This window comes from Sitophilus oryzae, unplaced genomic scaffold (genome assembly GCF_002938485.1).
Source record: "Sitophilus oryzae breed Bouriz unplaced genomic scaffold, Soryzae_2.0 scaffold_179_pilon_pilon, whole genome shotgun sequence".
NCBI lineage: Eukaryota > Metazoa > Arthropoda > Insecta > Coleoptera > Curculionidae > Sitophilus > Sitophilus oryzae.
In genome coordinates, this window is record NW_022146501.1 from 3332497 (window position 1) to 3357443 (window position 24947).

The 24947-nt window shown below is 33.0% G+C and overlaps 1 protein-coding gene across 1 annotated transcript in view; it reads left to right on the forward strand.

The window, feature by feature from the left end:
- LOC115882842 overlaps positions 1–24947 on the forward strand; it is a 142410-nt gene that overhangs the window by 102218 nt on the left and 15245 nt on the right. The window contains exons 10-23 of the mRNA XM_030901091.1: positions 3551–3730; positions 4764–4960; positions 6262–6433; positions 6576–6689; positions 6794–7004; positions 7201–7381; positions 10438–11260; positions 17450–17732; positions 19147–19259; positions 19390–19633; positions 20716–20891; positions 21870–22206; positions 22976–23154; positions 23273–23633. Coding sequence (XP_030756951.1) covers positions 3551–3730; positions 4764–4960; positions 6262–6433; positions 6576–6689; positions 6794–7004; positions 7201–7381; positions 10438–11260; positions 17450–17732; positions 19147–19259; positions 19390–19633; positions 20716–20891; positions 21870–22206; positions 22976–23154; positions 23273–23633 — 3571 coding nt within the window. The remainder of the gene's footprint in view (positions 1–3550; positions 3731–4763; positions 4961–6261; positions 6434–6575; positions 6690–6793; positions 7005–7200; positions 7382–10437; positions 11261–17449; positions 17733–19146; positions 19260–19389; positions 19634–20715; positions 20892–21869; positions 22207–22975; positions 23155–23272; positions 23634–24947) is intronic.

Genomic DNA, 24947 nt, shown 5'->3' on the forward strand with positions numbered 1-24947 from the left:
TTTTTGAATACAGAGTTCTAATAGCGCGACCACTATCGAACACCCACTCAATTCCATTTATTTTTACCAAAAATGCAAGTGTTTCTAGGTTGCACTTAAAAAAATTCAAGCTATAGGGAAAATTACAACGACTCGTTAATAAATAAACAAATTAAGTATCACGAGACGTAATTAAATCGTGAAGCTGAACGCATGACGTACACCTTTCCCTAGAACTTTAAGTACTGACAGAGGTATTGATTGGGTCGACCGGTCAACTGCGACAAATCTGCTATATCCCCTTCCACGTCTCTTAGCGATGTGCACAGTTTCTCGGTTTATTTCATACGTTCGGCAACGTGTTTACTATCCTGTCTTTGTTCAATACATTATAAACGCATTGTACTCTTCTTACATACGAAAATTTCGACCCAAGACTAACCTTTGCCAGTCCTTAGTATAACAAGTATATGATAACCGTCTCGATCAATTTCACGAAACGTGGGAACTAATTTTTATAACAATTTACTTCTGAAAGTATTTCCAGAAACATTTCGAGAATAGTATAGAGGCTGTTTTAGGTTTGTTCCTAATAATTGTTGACCTTAATAAAGGTTGACCCTGATAAAAAAATGAATTACAATTTGTAACAAAAAAAAATTTCAAAGTATTAAAATACTTGACACAAATTACAATTTATATTATTCAGTGCTACCTACAGAAAATTTAAAAAAAAATAATGGTGTTTAAGAAAAATTACAAAAAAACTTTTTTTTTTCAAACAAGTTTTAACATCTTGTATCTTTAAAACTATGTATTTCTGAACCTATATTTATAGGAACTATTTTCCTTTTCTATTGAGGAATCACTAGGCAAAAGTAAAATAGACACAAAAATTTTCAAATGTAGGTTCGGTAAGTTTTTAAGCCTAAAAAAGTATTTATTATTTTAATCTGTATAATGATCACCCAATAAATGTTTTTTTAGATGTAAAATTCTGGATATAATATTCCAAAATACCAGTCTATACTTCGCAAAAAGTTTCACCATTTTCAGAAATGATATAGTGCTCTCAATCTGACTAAAATTACGTACATTGTCCGTATCGTTATCAGTATCGTACATTCGTTATCAGAGTAATTTTTGTTAACGCGTTTTTTTCTAGGTAACTTAGGTGAATACAGCTGTTAAATTTATTATTTATTTTAAGTTAAAGTCTTGACTGGGATGGAGCCTAATATTCCAAAAATTTTCTCATTGACTACACAAGTTTAAAACACACAGAAACGTAAACATATCTAAATTCCCCATTTTGATAAAACTTTTTAAAAGAAATACAATATTATAACAATATTAATATACCGGGTGAGTCTTAAATAAATGCAAATATTTTCAGGGCTGGTAGATCTCGATAAAAGAAACATATTTTCTCTTTACAATTTTTCAGATAAGTCCAAAATAACCGAGTTATTTAAGTTTGAAAAATAAAACAAAATGATTTTTTTTGAAAAAATTTTGAGAGCCACCGGATTTTTACTGTATTTGCATCCCTTTTAGTACCGTAACCATAGAGTACAGTACGTCTGTCCGTTCTCTGGCTACGGGGTATCCGTGAGAGGGGAAACGATATTCTCTCGATGTTTTTCGTAAAAAATTAGACGACGCGTCACATCAATAAAAATTCGACAAATTTGCAAGTAGCCAATAAAATGAGTGGGCGAAGCGATTTGCGGTGACGTACTCCTCAAGTCGACGTATAAAATATATTGCTGTTTATTTAAATGTTTTTTGTCCGCATTCCTTTCATAGACACAGATCCAACAGACGAACTGTAAAGCTGTAACTATGGTAATATCAGAGATTATACCGTGGGAAAATTTGCGGTAAACAGGCAGTTCTAAAAAGTTTTCGAAAAATATACAGGGAAATTTAAAAGAAAATGCACGATTTTCGACATCTTTTTTTTTGCGAAAAAACCTCATAGACGTGTTCCTGGGGTCGAAATATACCACCGCTGAAAATATTTGCGCTTATTTAAGACTCATCCTGTATATGTTTTTCTTAATTTTCTCTAAAATGGATCTAAACTGGATTAACTATTTTAAAACAAGCAAATATTTTTATGAAGAATGCATTTTTCTCAAAATGTCATTAATAAAAAAGTTTTTCATCTTGTAAAGGCAATCCGGGGATATACTGTAGATCATATAATGCCTTGTAATATAGATCATAATGCCCATTATCGCTTATTTATGTAAATAAGATTGCAGAAATAATGCTGAAAAAATGACGAAAATGTAAATGTATTTTCTTAGTGCTGCAGTTGCAGACGAATAAAAAAAAGTCTTTAAATACGTAAATATATTAAAAAGAAGTATATAATTAACAGTTGTATTTGCTTAAAACGTTCAATCCTACTTATGTTGCCATAAACCTATTCCTAAATTGACATTTAGGCCAGTATTAATTAGTTAGAAATTATAATTTTAATTTGTTATACTTATTTATTTAATTTATTTTTATTGTATATAGTTTACTTTATCGTTAGATATTGCTTTGCTCTTACCATTTACAATTTATACATTTATTTATAAAAATATACACTTGTACAGTTTCACTTTCGTTTAAAAACGTTTGAGTTTCGCTTGGTGTACATTTTTATTATTATTTTTTATTTTGAATTTATGTTTCTTCTTGCTATTTGTTTGGCTCATTTTTTTGAATTCTGTTAATTTATTTTATTTTATGTAAAATATACTACTTTGATTTTGAGTTTGTTGTTTTTTTATTTGTTTAACGCAATGACTGCTTATTTTGTCCTAACAGAAAAAAAACAGTGTTGTTGATTGTTTTTTACAATCACTATAAATAAAATGATACCTATAACCATCTCTGTCCCACACATTGCCTTTTATGGCAATGTTCATTATTATACACCATCTTATATACACTGTACATATACCAAATAAACTTTTAGTCACGTGATTATCAGCTTGACTAAGACAGCGTTGCCGGCTTTTACATATTTTCTTTTAATCAAAATATTTTAGGAAATAAAAACGAATTAATTATAAATATATAAAATGGTTATTATTTACATCAATAAAATTCATCTTCTTAACAACACTTAACGGACATAAAAGGCCATCAAAACGAATGACAATGTCAGGAAAAAATTAAATATATGTGGCAACTTGACATTTACTACAGCAGAGCTACCACCTGAATCGCCAGCGGAAAATTTAAATTCCAGTTAGTCAGCCCGGCGCCGAATATGTCCATGGTTGGCAACAATGATGACGTAATTAAAAGTTTATTTGGTATCGCTTATAGATCATTAGATTTTGGAGGTCCGTATTTAAAAAATAAAGTCGATCGAACACTAAACATGAGATTGAGATTCGACTAACTTGTGCGGCAGAAAAAGTAGCAAAGAGGCTGACCAGCTGGTATTGATTAAGCTGTGCTTTTATATAACGTAAACAATAATAATGTTGTATTACTGATTCTATGTTAAAAAATTAATAAATATAATAACACCAGTTATGATCAATTTAAGTATCTTTTACAGAAACCTATATCTAACCCTGAAGAGAGTAGAAAACGTACCATGTATCAGTTGATAGCTAAAGAGCAACAATACGCAACGGCACTACAGTTTGCAATAACACGATTCGTCTCATCGTTAGCTGAGAGAAGAGACCTAATAACTCCTTCAGAACATCGAATATTGTTTCAAAATTGTGAGGAAGTAAGTTCTTCATACTTTATGTAATTGACATACATGTGTTGCTTTATACAAATGTGTTTACTACAGTATAATAATGCCCTACAAATATATTTGCAGTACTCTTAACAAATAGAAAAACTTTTTTTTCCATAGCAACTGTTAAAATTGCCTTATATCTATCAAAAATAGTAGATAAAATAGTACTTTAACAGCGAGGATAGGTTAAAAACTTTATTTCTTCTCGCACGTTTTTTAATTGCTTCCATTTTTGAAAATTTTTATATTCCTTTTCTCTCATAAGTTACAGTACGTCTATCCGTTCTGTGGCTACGGGGTATTCGTGAGAGGGGAAACGATATTCTCTCGATGTTTTTCGTAAAAAATTAGACGACGCGTCCCATCAATAAAAATTCGACAAATTTGCAAGTAGCCCATAAAATGAGTGGGCGGAGCGATTTGCGGTGACGTACTCGTGAAGTCGACGTATAAAATATATTGCTGTTTATTTAAATGTTTTTTGTCCGCATTCCTTTCATAGACACAGACCCAGCAGACGAACTGTATTTGGGATTTAAATGGAAGTAGTTTGGATATGGCGTTTGTCGCCTCAGTCTGAATATCTGTTGGTAATTTACTTATTTCGTTTTGAGCCATTTCTGTCTCCAATTCAATCAGCAATCGGCACGAAAGAGAATTAAAAAATATTGACTCAAAACTGACAACTAAAGAGACAGCTTTATTTATTTGTCAAATTACATAGAAACCAATGCCAACCCAGCACAATATTTTTTCCACTCATAACAAAATCCTTGAAATAATAATTTCTGAATATTTTTTTAAACGAACTCGCTATGGAAAAAAATATTGTTTTATACACGACGATAAAATTGCATTATCGTCTCCCGAAATCTTTTCGGTGGACGATAAAATACCATTTTATCGTCTTGTATAAAAATAACTACTTTTCCTTTAAAGCTATCGATGTTGATAATAAAATTAATCGACCATGTCCACTGAAAATCCTTTAATTGACTATGTTTTTAATCTTTGGTAGCTTCTCAGGATAACTGAAGATATCTTAGACCATCTGGTTCACGAGGATGGTGAAATGGACACTGGCCTGCTTTGTAGGGTGTATAGATGTAAGCTACACGAAATGACATCAGCTTATAAGAAATACTGTGCCGGTATTAAAAAAGCTGATTGCGTGCTAGCGAGTAAAATGAAGAATAGCAACTCAGATTTTGTTAGGTAAGAACAAAGATATAGTTTTTACTGGGCTTATAGTTTACTATAGCTGTATATTTATACAATTGTTGTGAGTACTTGACATCTCTTTTACACTGTGTGTCCTTACCCTGTGATTTTGTGTATTACGTCTATTTCAATCCACGAAAACAAGCAAGGCATTATAACTCAATATACAGTCTCAGGGCTTTGACCAAAGCCATTATCTGGGATGGTTTTACAGAGGTTACTTCTCCATCTCCGACATCAGTCGTACCAAAGTTTATGGTACGAATGATTATCGTTTCGGCGCACTCAGTGATGAAGTGTTCTGGTGTTTCTTTATTTTACAACCACAGCATCTGGCATTCGCCGTTATTTTTTAGCTTCAAAATACTGAGCTGTTCATTGAGGAGACAATGACTTGTTAAAAACTGAAGATTGTTCTTACTTAAATCAAGGAAAATCTTTAATTTTTCTAGGTCGTAAATCTTAAAGAATTTCTTCGAGTGTCTTAGACCTTTGGAGGATTCCCATTCCAGGTTACGGATGGAGTCTTCCAGGTTCTTGAGTTCTGCTTTAAGTTGGTTTCCAATTGGGAAGCGGAACGGTTCTGGTCCAGTTAGTCGAGTTTTTGCTCCTTTTCTACCCAGATCGTTTGCTTTTTCATTGCCTTCTATCCCTTGATGGGCTGACACCCAGAGTAGGAGTAGGACTTTATTTTCTTTGCCAAATTTGTTCAGCTTCTCTAGGCCTTCTTTGAACAACCTTAAATTGATTGTTACTGAGTTGATTGATTTTAACACCGCTTGACCTATCTATGATAAGTTGTACGCATCTTTTGATAGCACAGATTTCCGCCTGAAGGACGCTGGGGTAGGTGCCGTTGGTTCGGAGCATTTAACGGAGTATTCGGTAATTGGTTTTGGAAGCATCAGTGTACCACGTTATGGTATGGAGCAAACATTTCTCCCTTTCCAATTCTTTTTATTGCTCAATGCGACAGTGAAGTGTTTCTCAAAGTTGTACATTCTTGGTACTTCATTCACTGAGAGTTGGGGTAGGGGAATTTTTTTTTTTGAGGGTGTCCAAATTCAAAGCTTCTGAGCTGACAATTATTCTCCCAGAATTGTATCCATCAATGACCATTCTGATCATTATCGTATTACTTCTTATAGCTCCCGTGATGCAGATGCATGACAGTTTCTGTATTTTGCACAGGTTTTGCTCTAGTTTTGTATACCACAAAACATGCCATATATCATCATATAATTGACGAGTTTGAAAAAAATGAAAAATTTAGAACAAGCTTGTTTTTCTTCTAGGTTTGTTCAATGTCCCACCATCCCAAGACGAAGACCAGATCTTACTACATTTATTCACAAACCTTTAGAACATTATAGGGAAGTTTTAAAAATTCTCACGGCCGTCCAAGGTCATACGAAATCAAACCATGAAGATTTTCCTGTGATAAACCAAATTGTTCACGATTTGCAAGTAAGATCAAGTTATTTTTATGTATATAATTTAGATCAAAATGCCTACAACCTAAAAAATTACCTAGAAAGTACAACCTAAAGTATGTTTTGTACATATTTTTTGTTTTATGTTAGTTTAAATTTATGGTTTTATCTTTTAGGTAACGTATAGAGAAATAACATCGGAAGGAGGTCTAATGGAACCGTGTGGTGAAGGTAGACCTTTGCTATCAGTCCAAGATTTAGAAAATAGATTAGTTTTTACTAAGTGTAAGGTAAATATTCCATTTTAGTCATGTTGAACATAACATATTTTGAGAAAATTATTATTATATTTTATTAAGAATAAATCAACTTAATAATTATAACATTTTTGCAGCCTTTTGTTTTAAACAAACCGGGCCGCCAATGGATATTTGGTGGCGATCTGAGCAGGGTGGAAGGTCGAAACGTCCGACAGTACTGGACGTTGCTCTTCAGCGACATGCTGCTATTCGCCAAAGCTTCCAGGGATAGGGTACTTTTTATTACAGAAGATCCGCTGCCTTTAGTTCACATTACAGATATGTTTTTTGATGTTAGGAAAAAAGGTAGGTACACGGTACACTTAACGCTGGAACCTATATACTAGCATCACACAAAGTTATGCCACGATACTTCTTATATCTAGGTTACTTTTGCCAATCCATCTAAAAAAAACAACTTAAGATTTTTAACAACGATTTGAGCAATAATTTTAAGATTTATTGCATTTTATGTATTTCAATATTATGATGTTTGTCATAGAAAACGAATTTCGGATATGCGTCAACGCGGACGCGAACAAACTAGCGTCCAGCCCTACTGTCCACTGTGGACCGGACCTTAGCCGAACCCCCCGGAAAAACTCCAACCGGAAAACTGTGATCCTGCGCGCGCCTACGACTGAACTTAAGGCCGTGTGGCAAAACTTACTTCAACGGCAAATGTAAGTATGGCGCATGCGAGCTTCTTTTTTATTTCTAGTTTTTTAGTGCTGTTTCACATGAAGTGGACCGTCCGCGCGGACCGTCGTGTGTATTTTTAAGGTACGACGGAGTACTTTCACCTATGTTGGCAATCTGCACATGTGAAACTACGTTTTTCATTTAACGTCCGCGCAAGGATGGCTATCGCGTCGGACCGATCTTCCGCTCCATGTGGAACAACATTTAGAATAGCAATTTAAGCAGATTTAAAATCTATTTAGCTGAAATAAAAAGTTCTTCATATACTTTATAGATAGATTAGGTTTTTTAGAATACAGTAAAAAATTAATAGTTTTAGAGATGTTTTTTCATAGAAACATAGATGAACTTAATTCATGTTCTAAGGTACAGAGTTTTACTACAAGTAACTTCATAAAACTTAAACAAAAAAACAAAATTTAATATTATCAATAAACCTGCTACTAGAAATTATAAAAAAGTATTTAATATTTACATAAAAATACCATTCGTGACGTTTTATTGCTTACAAAATCCTTAAGTTAATCGTTAAATAGCCTCTACACTATGCGGAGAACTCTTCGAAGCATTTCGATTTATTTCCAGTTGTCTTGAACCGCTTTGGTTTGTGTCGAACTACTTTCGATTCTTAAAAGCGCCTTAAAATGTTTTAGGGGGATTTTTTTGGCGATTTTGGTTGCCCGGTTCAATTTTGTTTCATTTTGAGCTATTTCCAAAACGTGGCGGTATCTGTACCCGAGGCAAAGAATTTTTTTTATAAATCTTAGTGAAATAAGTAAGCCTAGACGTGTCTAAAATAGCCGTTGTTACGATGGTATGTCGTTAATTACATCTCGTTTTATGTTGATATACAGGGTGTTTCAAAACAAATGCGAAAAACTTCAGGGGGCGATTCCTTGTTCAAAATAAAGGGTAGTTTGCTTTATAAACGTTGGGTCAAAAGTCAACCATTAGGGAGATATCGCGGTACAAAGATGGCGGAAAAATAATGTTTTTATTTTTTATCTTGAAAACGAAAAGAGATAGACTAATAAATTTTACGGAAGCATTACTGTTATGAAAACACACTTTCTGGTAATTTTTTCACTTTTTTAAAATGAGTGGAACGGGTTGAAATAAACTACCCCTATCATTCTTGTTAATGAAATTTAAAGAAAAATCTTATCAAACACATGCAAAAAAAATTAATTTTGATAGTTTAGTTTATTTAGAAACTTTTTTATCTCTTGTGTTTTTTTGAAACTCACCGATTTGAAATTAAAAAATAAAATGTAAAGCATTACATGTCAGGACAAAAAACATTTTTAGATAAAGAATCTAGTGGGCAGCTGTAATTTTTTTAGGAAAAAATCTAGTCGGCCGCTGTCACTTTTTAGGATGTTTCTAATATTGTTTTATTTGACATTACCCTACTGCAATACGTTATTATTTAGATTATTATTATTATCATTATTATCACTAGATTCTTAATCTAAAAATATTTTTAGTTCTGACATGTAATGCTTTACATTTTATTTTTTAATTTCAAATCGGTGAGTTGTATAAAAAAAATACAAGAGATAAAAAAGTTTCTAAACAAACTAAACTATCCAAATTAATTTTTTTGCATGTGTTTGATAAGATTTTTCTTTAAATTTCGTTAACAAGAATGATAGGGGTAGTTTATTTCAACCCCTTCCACTCATTTTAAAAAAGTGAAAAAATTACCAGAAAGTGTGTTTTCATAACAGTAATGCTTCCATAAAATTTCATTAGTCTATCTCTTTTCGTTTTCAAGATAAAAAATAAGAACCTTATTTTTCCGCCATCTTTGTACCGCGATATCTCCCTAATGGTTGACTTTTGACCCAACGTTTATGAAGCAAACTACCCTTTATTTTGAACAAGGAATCACCCCCTGAAGTTTTTCGCATTTGTTTTGAAACACCCTGTATATTTCACAAAATTAATATTTGACCACGTGTTTATAACATGTAGAATAGATATTTAAGAACAAAATTTTTCACTTAATCTGCAGGAATATAATTACAGTATGTTTATTATTAATTTTAGTTTAATGAATTAGTATATAAAATTGCATATGTTATGTTTGTTTATGCGGCCTTAATTGATTAAAATAACAGTAGTAATGCTTGATGAGTAATACTAGCAATATTATCAAGCATATCGAGCTGATGGGAACATTATTGATTGACCCGATGTCAATAAAAGATACTTTTATATATAACAATAACATGGTTTCATATAAATCCATTCAAAAATAAGAAATAACTAGACGATTTTTTAAATAGTTTAATACCGTGGATTATAACCTATAAAAGGCGGACCGCCAGAACAGTTAGTCACTGCGTATTTCCCAGCGGTTTTAGGATTTTAAGTTTTGGAAATATATTTTTTTACTTTATTATTGTAATTAATAATGATTAACACTAAATATTTTTGTATAACCTTAGAGGAATAGCCAATTTAATCTACCATCGGTGACTGTTTTCTAAATGCACAGTTTTTGATTTTTCATATCAGTTTAATATAGTGGTATTACATTACACTCCATTACAAATTAATTCTATTTATTCATGCTCCATGTTTACTTATTTTTCTGAAGCCACTACAACGTTTGACCTTGATTGCTCCGCGCTATATCAGAAAATAGTACGATAGTTACGAAATATTTCTGGAAACATTTCAATGATAGTGTAGAGGCTGTTTTAAAGTAAACGGTATAAAAAAGTTTTGAAATGATACGTTAATTTATGTCGATGTTTGGGATTCCTTTTTTTTTCTTTATAAACTGCGTTAGGTTAGGTTAAGTTGCAGTTTCTTCTATTAATTTAAATAAAAACGATTATATCGGGTGATGAATCGTATAAAGAATATACATATATAAATAAACAAAAAATTACATAAAATAATCTCAGGAAAGCACAACAAATTAACCAACATCCATGTGAACGAAACGATTTTTGAAGCCGGTACTACAGGGGAATCCTAAACAGCGACATTTAAATCTAAAAAACCTTTGTATGCACGCACGCAGCTTCCAGCTGAACTCCGGCCTCGAGAGCAATTCGCTCAGCTCACCAATGGAATCGCCCGAAGTACCGATCACCTCGTCGGTCGGTACGCTCCAATCCGTCGAGACCAGCTCGCTGCGACGTCAGGTGCGTCTAGTACATGGCAACACCGCCTTTTTTGACATACCGGGCACGTTCCTAGACCACCACCATCACCACGATACGCCACCAGACACACCCGACCCGAAACCCTTTACGAAACCTTACAGAGTCCGAATCGTGTCAGACGATATACTTGACGATGACGACGAGTACGAGACAATACCTGAAAGTACCAAGCTGAGTAGGAGCTTGGAAAGCGAGTCTAGGATGAGTTTTTTTAAGTCGAGACCGATGTCGAAAACGCCAGAGACTCCTAGCGCAAATCTGTCATCCCATACGTCGTCTGAAGGGCAATACTTGGATTTTTTGCACTCTAGAACTCAATCTTCTTCTTGGTTATATTCAGCAAAAACTTCGTATACCCGTTCAACAAAACCTCTTTCCTCCACCAAGAGTCCAAGTGGGTTAGATTCTTCTTCACTTCTTAATCGAAGTCCTAGTGATGATGTCTTCCTGTCAGATAATGTAGATCAACAAAAAATGAGTATAGGAGAAGCGCCTAGTCCGAGTGCTATCTTGACTCCTAGTACGGAAATCACTGACGAATCTGATACAAGCGACCATGATGAGTTTGACTTGAGAGATGACATTTGGGATATTAGTCAGTTTGATTATGATCTTAGTAGCCTTAATATCGATGGCATGTCGCAAAATAGCAGCAAAACACCACACACGGATGATTTTTAACCGACAATAAGAGCTGTTGTATTTGTATTTTTATCTTTCATCTAAAATGGGCAATGTTTGAAACATATTCATTAAAATATTTTATTTTTAACATTTCAAGATGTAGAATTTTCCCCACAGAATCTTCGACAGAATCTTCGCCAACTCTCCAAGTTAATGGCACGAACGGTTGTGGTCTTGGCGCACTCAGTGATGAGATGTTCTGGTGTTTCCTCATTTTCCCCACAGAATCTGCATTCGCCGTTGTTTCTCAGCTTCAATCTAGTGAGATGTTCGTTGAGGACACAGTGTCCTGTTTGATACCCAGTGACAATCCGAAGATTGTTCTTAATTAAATCAAGGAAAATCTTTGATTTTTCTCGGTCGTAAGTTCTGAGAAATATTTTCGAGAGTCTTAGATCGGGGGTGGATTATTCCGATTCCAAGTTACGGATGGAGATTTCTAGGTTCTTGAGTTCCGCTTTAAGTTGGTTTCTACTTGGAAAGCAGAACGGTTCTGGTCCAGTTAGTGGAGTGTTAGCTCCTTTTCTATCTAGATCGTTTGCTTTTTCATTGCCTTTTATCCCAGAGTAGGAGGATTTTATTTTCTTTGTCTAATTTGTTCAGCTTCTCAGGCATTCTTTGACCAACTTGGAATTCATCAATATTTCAAATAATAAAAATATTTCAAATATTTCAAGATACGTATCATATACGACAATAGATAAAATAATGACAATGACGAATTTCATATAATTTCTGATAGTTTACAAGCAATTACTGAAAAAAATTTGCTATTATGTACCTCAACAGATAGACAACTTATATTTAAAGTTTTTGTATTGTTTTTATCCTGTTAAAATTATGACTTATACTAAGATTCTTCTTTTTCTCCAAAAAAAATATACTGCTTGCCAGAAGTTATTTTTACAGTTATACAAATTTACCTAACAAAGAAAAAATGCTTAACGTTTCGGAAAGTTTATTTCTTTCCGTCGTCGGAAGCAAAAAAAATACATAGAATAAATAAAAAAACTATTTAAAATATTTAAATTCAACTATTCGAGAACACTTTACTTTTTTAAAACAGATACGTCTACAAGAAACCGTTGACGTTCTATTAAAATGACATATCAAGTCAAACTTCAAAATTAACTCACACAATTACTACCTGATAACAATTACTTAGTAAGGTAAAACCAAAAAGCCCAAACTTTCTGTATAATTATTTTTAAATTTTACGTATGTTATGTTTATTTATGTTATGTTCTTTAAAATCAAAGAAGCGATTGCCGTACATTACTAACATCTACAGATGCATTAGCAATACATTTATTTTTATTAGATCGAATTAAAAAATCCTCTTTTATTTTTCTTTTAGAGGCTATCGCCACAGCTATCGCTTCTTTCATTATAATTTTGGCGTTATTAAAATTTATTCTGTGCCCTGTATCTCATGAATGCTGACAAATCTTAGATTTGTGAAAATCTCCCTTTTTTTCCTTTTTTTCCGACGACGGAAAGAGATAAACTTTCCGAAACGTTAAGCATTTTTTTCTTTGTTAGGCAAATTTGTATAACTGTGGCGAAATACCCATAAAGGATTTTTTTTGGAGAGATGAATCCGCCACATAGGTATAGACATTTTCTATTCTTCTTTTTATTTTAATCACATTATCAGGATTAATGTTAGTGTCCAATAAAATGGAGCCCCATAAGAATTAGACGAAAATTTGGAGACTCTAACAAGCCGATATATTGCACTAAAATTAGTAAACGATATTGATAAGAGAGAATTTTAAAAGAAATAGTTTAAAAGATATATTTTTGACATCAATTACTCTGATAACAAAGTTTTTCTAGAGAATGATTGACTATTTCGAAAGAACAGTATTAGAAGTAATTCTAAAAAAAAATGACTGAAGATTAAACAGGTACAAATTAGTTATATTATAACAAAGCGCATGCGTTTTTTTTTCTTCTTAAATTATTAAATTTTATTATTCTTATATCACATAAGTTTACAAATTCGGGTCAACTTTTGGACCCGAGCAGATGAGAACGATTCTTAACGTTATTTGATGCCGTGAACTCAGATCTTCAATCCGTTTGTCAAGATTGGCTCTAGTTTTCAAGTTCGCGCATGGCAGTAGCACTGACAACAAAATGTGTCCTCTTACCACTTGTAAACCCACAGGACGTTTTACTGCCACCTCTTCACATTAAACTTGGCCTTATTAAGAACTTTGTCAAAGCGCTCAATCGCGAAGGACCGGCTTTCCAGTACTTAACCAAGTTGTTTCCAAAACTGTCATATACGCAAAAATCAAAGAAGGAATATTTGTCCGGATATTCGAAAACTAATGGCTGACGCAACGTTTACAAAATGTTTAACGCTTGATGAGGCAGCAGCATGGGCATCGTTTCAAAGTGTTGTTCACAACTTTCTCCGTACTCATAAATCACCGGATTACAAGCAAGTAATCGACAATTTGTTGCAAAATTACCACAAGATTGGAGCCCGAATGTCTCTCAAGATACATTTTCTGCATTCACATCTTGATTTTTTCCCACAAAACTTGGGCGACACGAGCGACGAGCAAGGAGAGCGGCTACACCAAAATATAGCGAAAATCGAAAGGCGATACCAAGGATTTTGGGACGAAAGCATGATGAGCGATTACTGTTGGACCCTAATCCGTGAAACAGATCCCAAGCAGTATAAAAGACTCAGTTCAACCTTTGTTCATTTCTGATTTATATTGATTAATTCAATAAATGACCGTTAACGGTCAAAAATAGAAAAATAATGAATTTATTGAATATTTCGAAAACTAGAACCAATCTTAAAAAATGGACTGCTGATTTGGATTCAGCTCCAAAAATTATCTCAGAAATTGCTTTTAGTTGCTCAGGTCCAAAACCGTGTATACTTGTGCAGAGTTAGAGAGATACTTTGACTCAAATATACATACATATTAGGTTTTTTTTGGGTCAAAAAAATCGACTATTTTTTTTCACTTTATACTCTGAAAAAAAGGTTGGTAAACACCTCAAAAAAATTCTCCTCCGCCTTTCAGTTTTCTATTTTTATTTATCCTTTTTATTATCAGAAATAAAAATTTATATATCTCGGTATCTACTCTTTGGAGACACAACAAATTGTTAAAATTATTGTGCATTGAAGTTTGACGATGAATATCTTTTAAACGATTAATTTAATCGACTGATCATAAGAAACCATTTTTGTAGAGCAGTGAATTTCCCACAAAACAGTGAGTTGCGCGTATTATAACGATTTTTTGTTAACGAGTTATAAAATTCATAAGAAAAAAGAACTCTGCCTGAAAATAATCAATCTTCAACCTTTAATAACTTTCGAACGGTGAGGTTTACAAAAAAATTGCAAGAAACCTTTTTTGTAGAGAATTTAATTTCCTACAAATATGTGAGACGAGATATTTTTCCAAGTAGTAGATACCGAGATCTGAATTTTTTTTAATAATCAGAAAAAAATACAAACTGAAAGGCGGAGGAGCTTCCTGTTGTAAGAGCTCATACTTGGAGAGAATTTTTTGAGGTGTCTACCAACCAAAAATGGAAAAAAATAGTCGATTTTTTTGACCCACCCTAATATATATTTAACACTATAAAGGTCCCCACAGACGCTCAGTTTTTTTGCATAGATCTCAATTTTATGAGTTAAAAAATAAATGCTAATATATTAGTTATTTTTTCATTTTTTAGAAACACATTCTTCACTATTTCAGTTTGTAGACCTATGTTCATAGGTGCCTACGATATTAGGTGCTTGAAAACATCTTATTATCATGCTGCAGCATAGATACATTTAAAAAACCTATTCAAGTGAAAAGTTAATAAAATATTGTGATTTATAATGGGTTGTTGCTTTAAACATAAATCTCTAGAGAATTTGATTCTTTTACTTTCACCTGTATACTGTTACAAATGACGTGGACGCTTTTGGAAGACATTATACATAGACCATATATGACATCTAGACACGTTTTTCTTGTTGAGATCATGTAACCAACATGTCTTAAGAATACAATATTGGTGTCCACTAGACGCATATAGCCAAAGACTTGTAGGTATTGTAACTAAACGCTTTCAATATCATACAAAAACGACTTTTCAACAAACACAAAAACGAAGAGATACATTTATTTTCATAGAGCCAATACGACTGCCCTTGTCCCCGTGAAAACATTTCAACAAATTTTCCTACTACTATTAAAAAGAAATTTGTAGTGATTGTTTACAAATTATGAATATGTAGTCTATAAGATTGGTTTTTACTTAGATATAATTTATTTATTGTTATGAAAAAATGTATTATATTTGCCAATAAACGCTTTATGTTTTTAACAATGCTTTTTAATAACCTGTTAATTTTTTGTTAGAGTTTAGTTCGTTTTTTAGACCACATAGATTACATAGTTCTGTAGTTTTTTTTTTATATAGATGAAAATTTGCTGATATATAGTTGAAGATTTTCGAGAGAAGAGGCTAGTTTTCAATATATTTTAGATGTGGAATGGTAGAGATTTATGACAAACAAATATAACACAGATTATGCATATTTATAATACAGGGTGTAAATAAATAAATGCTAAAAAAATACGAGGTGATTACTATTAAAAAAATACAATCCTGTAAAGTTCTTTAAATTTTTAGTTATAACTGTGTTATTTGTATGTTATAACAATAGGCTAGGATTATTTTTATAAGCTAAAATCACAAGTAATATTATTTAGTTGCAATTTTTTAGATTTTTTCCATTTCCAAGTACAAGATATATGGTAAGAAAAAATATGATATACCGGGTGTGCCTCAAAAGTGGCTCACCCCTATAACTTATTTACTTTTTTTTAGATAAAATAAACGAGATTTATATATGACATAAATTAGGATTGATTGACGTATTCAATTGTTTTCGTACACTTTGTGTTTCACCGGAAATGACTACAACTTTTGATTTTTAAATAGTACCCTCGGTATTTTTTTACTTTATTCTATAGAAAATGACACTCTGAAAGAATGACATATCATATGTCAACTTTTGTAACCTGCGGTTCATAACGACAATTATTTGACTCAAAATACCGAGTGTGTGGTATCAAATTATTCGTAAAAAAATGCTTTTTCCAAATATGCTAATGAGCCACCCTCGTTCCATTTGAAAAAATTGAGATATGATTAAAAATACGATTTGGGCATGTTTTAACCGGAAAGGACACTAAAAACATTAGACGATCAAATCTATTTTTCCAAGGTTTCTTTATTAAAAATTATTGTTTTTAACACAGCCATGGCACTTTAGGTTGAAATTTAAAATACAATTTGTTTTTGAGTGACTATGTCAAAAATTGGCATATATGTCATTTGATTCAGAGTGTCATTTTCTATCGAATAAAGGAAAAAAATACCTAGGGTGCCATTTAAAAATCAAAAGTCGTAGTCATTTCCGGTGAAACCGGAAGTGACCGAAAACAATTGAATACGTCAATCAATCCCAATTTATGTTATATACTAACATACCAAATCTCGTTGTTTTATCTGAAAAAATAAAAAAGTTATAGGGTTGAGACACTTTTGAGACGCGCCCACCCGGTATAACAGAATCTGTACAAAGACATTAACCAAAAACTGTTTTTATCATTTTTATTTCTTGTTTGTTTTTTGCACTCGCAATTTTGTTTTATATTTTCGATTATTCTAATGTAACAAATACCAAAAATACAGAAATATAGTTTTGTAAATTCTGTATAGGGGTAAGTAATTAATCAACAATATACACATATATAATATAAGATATGAGAAAGGTTAAAGTTAAAATTTACCATCAGATGATTTATCATAAATATATTTGTATCAAGCGTACTAAAACTAAAATTAAATAACCGAATTAGATTTAGCAAATAGACTGGAAGAAGAATAAATATATTAAAAAGAGGAGACTAGACTATCAAGTATCTGATTTGTGATTGCTTTCACGATATTGGAATCTATAACTTAACCCTCCGCATATCTTTTATTATATATAAAAACATATCCATCGTTCAATTCCACATCTAAAATAACTCATTATCGCAAATTTTCTCAAAGAATTAAAAGCTCGTTTCTGCATCCACTTCCGACAAGTTTTTGAACTAAAATGCGCTTTTAATAGTCTCCATTTTTTAGCCCCCCAATTTACCTGACGATCGACACCGCAACTGCAGCAACGAAACGTTGTCGAACAAAGAGGCGAAACGACAGATCGAATGTTTGATCGAACACAAGTGCAAACAGATGGGCAGAACAAGTTTTAATGGCAAATGTAACGCTATCCATTTAGAGCAATGGATGAAGGGACAGTTGGATGAGGCTGGACCTCACAGTCCGGTAATAGAGCAGCTGAACGAAGACTGGACCGAGGAGATGTTGAGGAAGAGAAGCGAGGAGCTGCAACTAATTGATCCATTAGGTAACGAAATTAAAATAACTAACGAGCAGTTTTGTATTGATAACATGGATATAAAAGCTGGAAATTTGTAAATGTTAACAATAACTACACTCAGATGCAAAAAACGCAACGGAGAATTTTTTCGTCAAGTTTAAAGTGTTTTTTTACTTTTAACTCTATTTTCATGAATTTTTTAGCAAACTGTATATAAATGTTACATTAGTATTTGGCTTATTATACAGGGATAATTGAAGAGTTGTTTTTTTACCCTAACTTTAAAACACCCTGTGCAACAATTTCGTGAGTAACTTTTCCAAAAACATTATTTTTCGATCAGAGTCATATCTCCTGAGCATTTTCTTTTTTGACTCATGTCAACACATGTCTTGGTTAATTTTTAATAGCGAAATGAACTTGCCACCAACAGTTTGCGATTTTTTCAACTATCATTACTATCATCATCTTCATGACAATCATGCAAGATCAATGACTTTTGCACAATCTTCAAAACTACAAACCATATTCAATTGTACAAAACAATATTCACCCAAGCAACCGCGTCATTATAAAAAAGAACATCAAAAAGTAACGATAATTGAAAAAATTGCAAAATGTTTCTGGCAAGTTCATTTTGCTCTCAAAAATTAACCAAGGCATATGTTGACATAAGTCAAAAAAGAAAGTTCACTCGAGACATGGTTCCGACCGAGAAATAACGTTTTAAGAATTATTGCACAGGGTGTTTTAAAGATAGGGTAAAAACAACTCTTCGATTAAACTTGTATAATAAGTCAAATACTGAAGTTTATAATAAACTGAATTTACATTATAGTCACCAAAAAAATGTATACTCCTTCGACAATGAGATAGAGCAAAAACCGCATGACATAGCTTTCAAATTCAACAAGACAGAACACATAAATCAAATTGTTTTGTTTTTGAATGTTAGTAATTTAAAACCCTAAATATTTAATAATAACAAGCCTAACATTAACCTTATAACCAAGAAAAAAACTAGCCGCAAATTTGAAATGTCATAATCACATTTTCTTGAAATACATAGTAATTATTGGGAATTAGAGCTGCTTAGTACTGTAGAATGCAAGCATTACTGAATAGTCGAAGAGCTTAAAGCAACCTGTTTAATAGCCTCAATAATTGTTAGTCGTTAAAAAAGATAAATCAGTGAAGGTCCATAAAACCACCCAGAAAAAAGAAAAGCAGAAAAGTACTTTGCCAAAATGGCCCAGGCAGCCTAGGCAACGCAACTCTCAATTCAGAATCGGAGTTATGTTGATATGGAAAATAAATCTTGTTTTTACATGAGAAATCTTCCCACGAGAGATGGCGTATGCTTTCTGCAACACCCTGTATATTTAGTTCGCTACCTTTGTTGATTTATTTTATAGGAGTATAATAAATTTATTTTTGTCAGGAAATATCACATCTTATGGAGACACCAGAAGACATGAAAACAAATGTGAAGAACTGACATTAAGCGATCAAGATGAACATAGTCCGTCCAAAAGTACTACAACAGAAAGCCAAGTAAGATCAATTAATTATTTATGATCCTGTTGATGCTTTCTGAAAGATCTTCCCGAATAAATTTATTTTTATTTTGATGTCCATTAATTTAAAAAAAACTATAATAAAGTAAATAAAATAATATTTCTAGGTTACTGTTCGATCCAGTCCTATAGTACCAGAAACCGTCCAGGTTTGCCGTCAGTGCCACAAGAACTGCCTTTCCAACGTCATAGCCAACAACAAGCTCAATCAAACGAATCACGTTCGAGACTGCAACAGCAATCAGCAATCTAACCATCTCTTCAACGACCACAATCATTTTTCGGAGAGGCAACATGAGCAACATTCCAAACAAAAAGAAGATTCCGATTGGCAACCACTGCTTCTGCTAGGTAAAGTTATACATCTAGAAACTATAAGACTTAGCTTTAACTTACATAGCGTTTGGGTCAGATGCATCACTGATTGTTTGATGAGTTATAACTCGTTATAACTCTTGAGTTATAACTCGTTATAACTCAAGAAAGGTGAACACACAATAGATCTGTTAGGTGTAACCCTCTCCTAAACATTCTACATTACATGATTGTTATTAAGTAAACCTTTGATCAAAGATTTTTAAAATATCATTAATATATCATTATCTACCACATTCAAAAAAAAAACGTTTATATAATATCTACGTTCAGGATACATCCTGGTCATTAAAAATTAGTGGTTAAGATAATGATACACAAATATAGTTATTTATTGCCCTGAATATGTATACAGGATGGTCCGAATTGTATTTGGGAAACTTCGGTAGCATATTCTGTAGGTAAAAATAAGTAAAAAAGTTCATATAAATGTATGTCCTAAAATGCTTAGTTTCGAAAATACAGGGTGTAGAAATTTTATTTTTATTTCGATTCTTTCCAATTAATTTCTGAAGTAACGTCAATGTTTGGATGAAAATTGGTGTCTCGGAGTTTTTTGACGTGAAAATTTTGATTTTGATGTCAATATGACTCCTACTTGTAGAGTGCGCCATGCCACCTATATATTTTTAACTGGTTTGAAGAGTAATAACTTTTCGTCCGTACCTGTATAAAACTACTGAGTGAAAAAATATACATTCTCGTCGTTTTTTTACATAAAAAAGGTCTCTTGGTAAAAATTGCTACTACTAATGGTTCTCGAGATATTTGGGATCAAGATAGTCAATACATATCAACATTGAAAAAAATTGAACATGTTATCTAGATAGATATTAGACTCAAACCATGCAAAATTTGAAATGTGTTTGTGCCAAAGATGGAGGTTCAACAGAAACTGTTCCATCATATTTTTTTCTAGATTTTTTTTAAAATTAATCATATTTTTTCTAGAAAAAAGTTATTTAAGTTACCATCAACAAAAAAGAAGACGATTTAAAATAAAAATAGGATATATTTTTCTAATAGCCATTGTAGTCATCTAAAATCTCATTTTACAGGTCTGTGTGCCAATCCTGTTGCCAGTCTCGTCAAAATGGACCCCTTTCAGTCAGCAGCACCGAAAATATCAGTGGCACCGCCAACACCAGAGCATTCTATGGCAAATGGTACCATTGATTGCTTCGAAGGGGAGGACAAATGCCCATGCGATCATATTAATAACTGCTGTCCCATGGTAAGTATAAAAAAAAACATAAAAAAATATTAAAGCCTGTCCAACTGGAAGTTGTGTCTGTCCAACAGTGACAATTGTGTCTGTTATTTTTAATTCAAGGGCAAACTGTGTTTTCTGTCATTTTTTGGATGTCGTTCTCTGAAATCTTCCCTGACTTTTTGGACACACTTTGAATATACAGGATCCTCCAATAGTACATCAGTCTTAGGATGTGTTAAGAAAATTAATTTTTAATCAAGAAAATTTGGAAAAAAAATATTTCATCGTCTAATGACTTTTCTTGGCCGTTCAAAAAATGCCACAATCGTATTTTTAATAATGACATATTTGAAAAAATATTTTTTACGAATAATTTGGTACCACATACGTGGTATTTCGAGTCAAATTTTCGCTAAATTTATGGTCATGGCACTCTAGATTGAAATTTAAAATGAATTTTTTATAATTCAAAATATCTAAAGTTTATTCACTATTCGGAATGTAATTTTCTATCAAATGAAAAAAAAAACTAGGGTACCAATTAAAACTCAAAAGTTCTAGTCATTTCCGGTAAAACAGCAAGTGAACGACATTAATTGAGTATGTCAATCGATCCCTATTTATGTCATAATATACTAATATACCAAATCTAGATTTTTTAACCTGAAAAAATTAAAAATGTCGTAGGGGTGAGCCACTTTTGAAAACACCCGGTATATGCGCTAACAGAAAAGTGCAATAAAGCCACTTTTACATTATTGAATTATGTGTTATGTAGTATTAGTAGTTGTATTATATATATAGGTATATATTTTTTGGTCATCTTGAACTTCCAAAGAGTATCAAAAAGGGCATTTTATTGCGAATCTGTAAGAATTGTCATAAGTTTTTTATCATATAGCATTTCAACGTGTTGAATATTTTGTTAATATATTTTTTTCTTGGTTTTTTATTTATTCAAAAATAACTAAATCAGCTAAATGTATGTAACCATTCTAGGACAAAACACAATCCGTCTACGATCCAGATATATCCCCAGACGACTCACCCCAAACGGAAGACCACCCTTACCATTCTTTGACCAGTTCCGTTCTGACCTTACGTCGTTTCGGCACAGTGTCAAGCCTGGAACGTTGTGGATCAGAAGAGAGAGAAGACAATAATAGAAACCATTATTCTTCTGAAGAAAGCGACATAGACGATGATCATGATCATGATGATGATGACGAAGATCTAGGTATTGATAACGAAGCTTTTCAACATTCATCTATCATGAGCTGGACCGTGAAAGCCGGAAGTTACGTGGCTGAGAAGATGGCTTTTTTCGAGAGGTTGGGTGAGGATTATAAAGGTGCAGGAGGGTTTTTTGAAAGGTAAAATAATTTACTTTTAACTTATATATCAATCGGTTTTAAAACGTTCTTCGACGTCTTCCGATGCCCAGCCTGTTGCTCTAGTTGTCTATTCCTTCTCTCCAGACCGTTGTCCCGCTGGTGTCCAGTTGAGGATCTGTTTTGGAAGTCTCTTCTCTGACATTCATTGTACGTGGCCATACCATATTAGTTGTTTCGTTCTAATGTCATCAACTATTGTTCGATTATTCTGTTGTTCGTACACCTTTCTCTTCTGGATTTACCTCGCGGCCCATCTCCATCCGTCTTATCTTTTAGCTGCCATACCTCGCTGTCATAGCAAACGATGCTTTTAACTATTGTGCTGTATATATGACGTTTGTTGAATTTGGAGATGTTCCTATCCCACAAGACGCCGTTTAACATGTGTCTGTTGCAACTTGTTTAATGCGTTCGTGTGCTGGCGGTAAGGCACCCAGGTTTCACTTCCATATAACATGGTGGGGATTATTATTGCTCGGTACACTGCAAGTTAAGATAAAACCAAACTAGGCTTTCAAAAACCAGACCAAATAGAGCGACCACGGAGCAGCGTAACAAGAGAAGTAGTCAGGTCGTATAGATTGAACAACAGGAATACTGCCATGAGTTACAGGAAAAGAATACAAGAGCTAATTGAAACTCAACCAGTCAATGAGGAACAAAATCTAGAAATAATGTGGGAAAATTTTAAATTTATACTATTAAAAGCAGGGAAAGAAATCTGTGGAACAACGAAAATTAACAAAAGCAAAAGACAAACCGCTTGGTGGAATGACGACATCAAACATGAAATTAAAATGAAAAAAGCGGCATGGAAAAACTATTTATGTGGCAGAAACATGGATAAATATGAAGTATATAAGAAACATAGAGAAAGAGTGAAGCAACTTGTAATATTATCAAAGAAAAAGTCATTGGAAGAATTCGGTCTAAAAATTGAACACGATTTCCACGCAAATAAAAAGCTATTTTACAAAGTCCTTAAAAATCTTCGATGCAATAACACAGATGAAACAAATAAACGATAAGAATGGAATATTACTAATGAATGAAGAAGACATTATTAAGAGATGGAAACAATATTTTGAGGATCTTTTTGAAGGGCAGAGTGATCAGAAAAATTTTGTCGTGGAAAGTAGGGCCACATCTCAAGAGGAAGATATGATAGAGTTAGAGGACGTCCATTGCACTATACAGAAACTTAAAAAAGGAAAGGCGGCGAGACATGACGGCATCACCGCAGAAATGCTGAAAAACATGGGAGAAAAGGGAGAAAAAATACTAACAAAGATTTGTACTTTAGCGTGGAACGAAGGAAAAATCCCAAATGATTGGAAAATAGGGGTCATCGTACCAATTTTTAAAAAGGGTAATAAAAGGGATTGTAATAATTATCGAGGAATCACACTTATTAGCATTGCCTCTAAAGTTTATGAGCAAATACTGGAAGCAAAACTCGTAAATCAAATTGACAACCAACTTGAGGAATCGCAGAGTGGATTTAGGAAGGGCCGTAGTGTACACGATCATATATTTACAATTAAACAAATAACGGATAAAAATAGAAATACAAATGTCCAAGTTTACCAAGCCTTTCTTGATCTTGAAAAAGCCTTTGACAGCCTTCCAAGATCTGAAGTTCAGAAAACCCTAATAAATAAAAACATTGACCAAAACTTAAGAAGAGCAATAATGAGTTTTTATTCCGACACTAGAAGCTATGTAAAGACCGATAATATGCATTCAGAAGAGTTTTCAATTCGTTGAAGGGTGTTCGACAGGGAGGTGTCCTAAGCCCAATTTTATTCAATTTAGTTATGGATGATGTAATGAAAGAAACGAGACGAGAGACATCTAAACTTCTGTAGGGTACCAAAATATGCAGCCTGTGTGGATCAATGAATGCGCTTTCGCTGACGACATCGTTATATTTGCTAGGAACGAAACAGAACTTAAAAGAAATCTCAATACATGGAACAACAAATTATCTTCCAAAAACCTTAAAATAAATGAGAACAAAACAAAAATAATGATTAGCGGAAAGAGTGAAGAAATGGTTAACATAGAAATAAATGATCAAATAATAGAGCAGGTAAATTCTTTCAAATATCTGGGAGTCCAAATAGAAAGCCAGGGACATCAAAACCAAGAGATAACTGCAAGAGTCCAAAGCGCTGCAAATCTATACCATAGCATAAAGAACACATTTCTAGGTAAAAAAGAGGTATCATTGAAGACCAAAATCAGCGTGTTTAATTCAGTATTCGTACCAATATTAACATTCGGTAGTGAGAGTTGGGTTCTCACCAAGAGACAAGAAAGCTTAATACAAGCAGTAGAAATGAAATACCTACGAAAAGACTAGGGTTACGAGGATGAATAAACTACGTAATTCCCATATTAGAGAGCAGCTGAAAGTCCAGCCAGTACTAACAACTATCGAAAACTGCCAGTTGAGGTGGTACGGACATTTGAAAAGACTCAACAAAGAGAGACCAGTAAGAAGAGTATGGGAGGCAAAAAGGCAAGAAAAAAAGGAAAAAGGGTAGACCTGCAACTACTTGGGATCAAAATGTTGCAAAATTACTTAAAACTAGAGGGATCGGCTGCGCCGAAGCAGCTTAGCATGGCCCTCGACAAGAAGAAGTGGCAAAATTTTATTTATGGAAAGTAGCTACTAGAA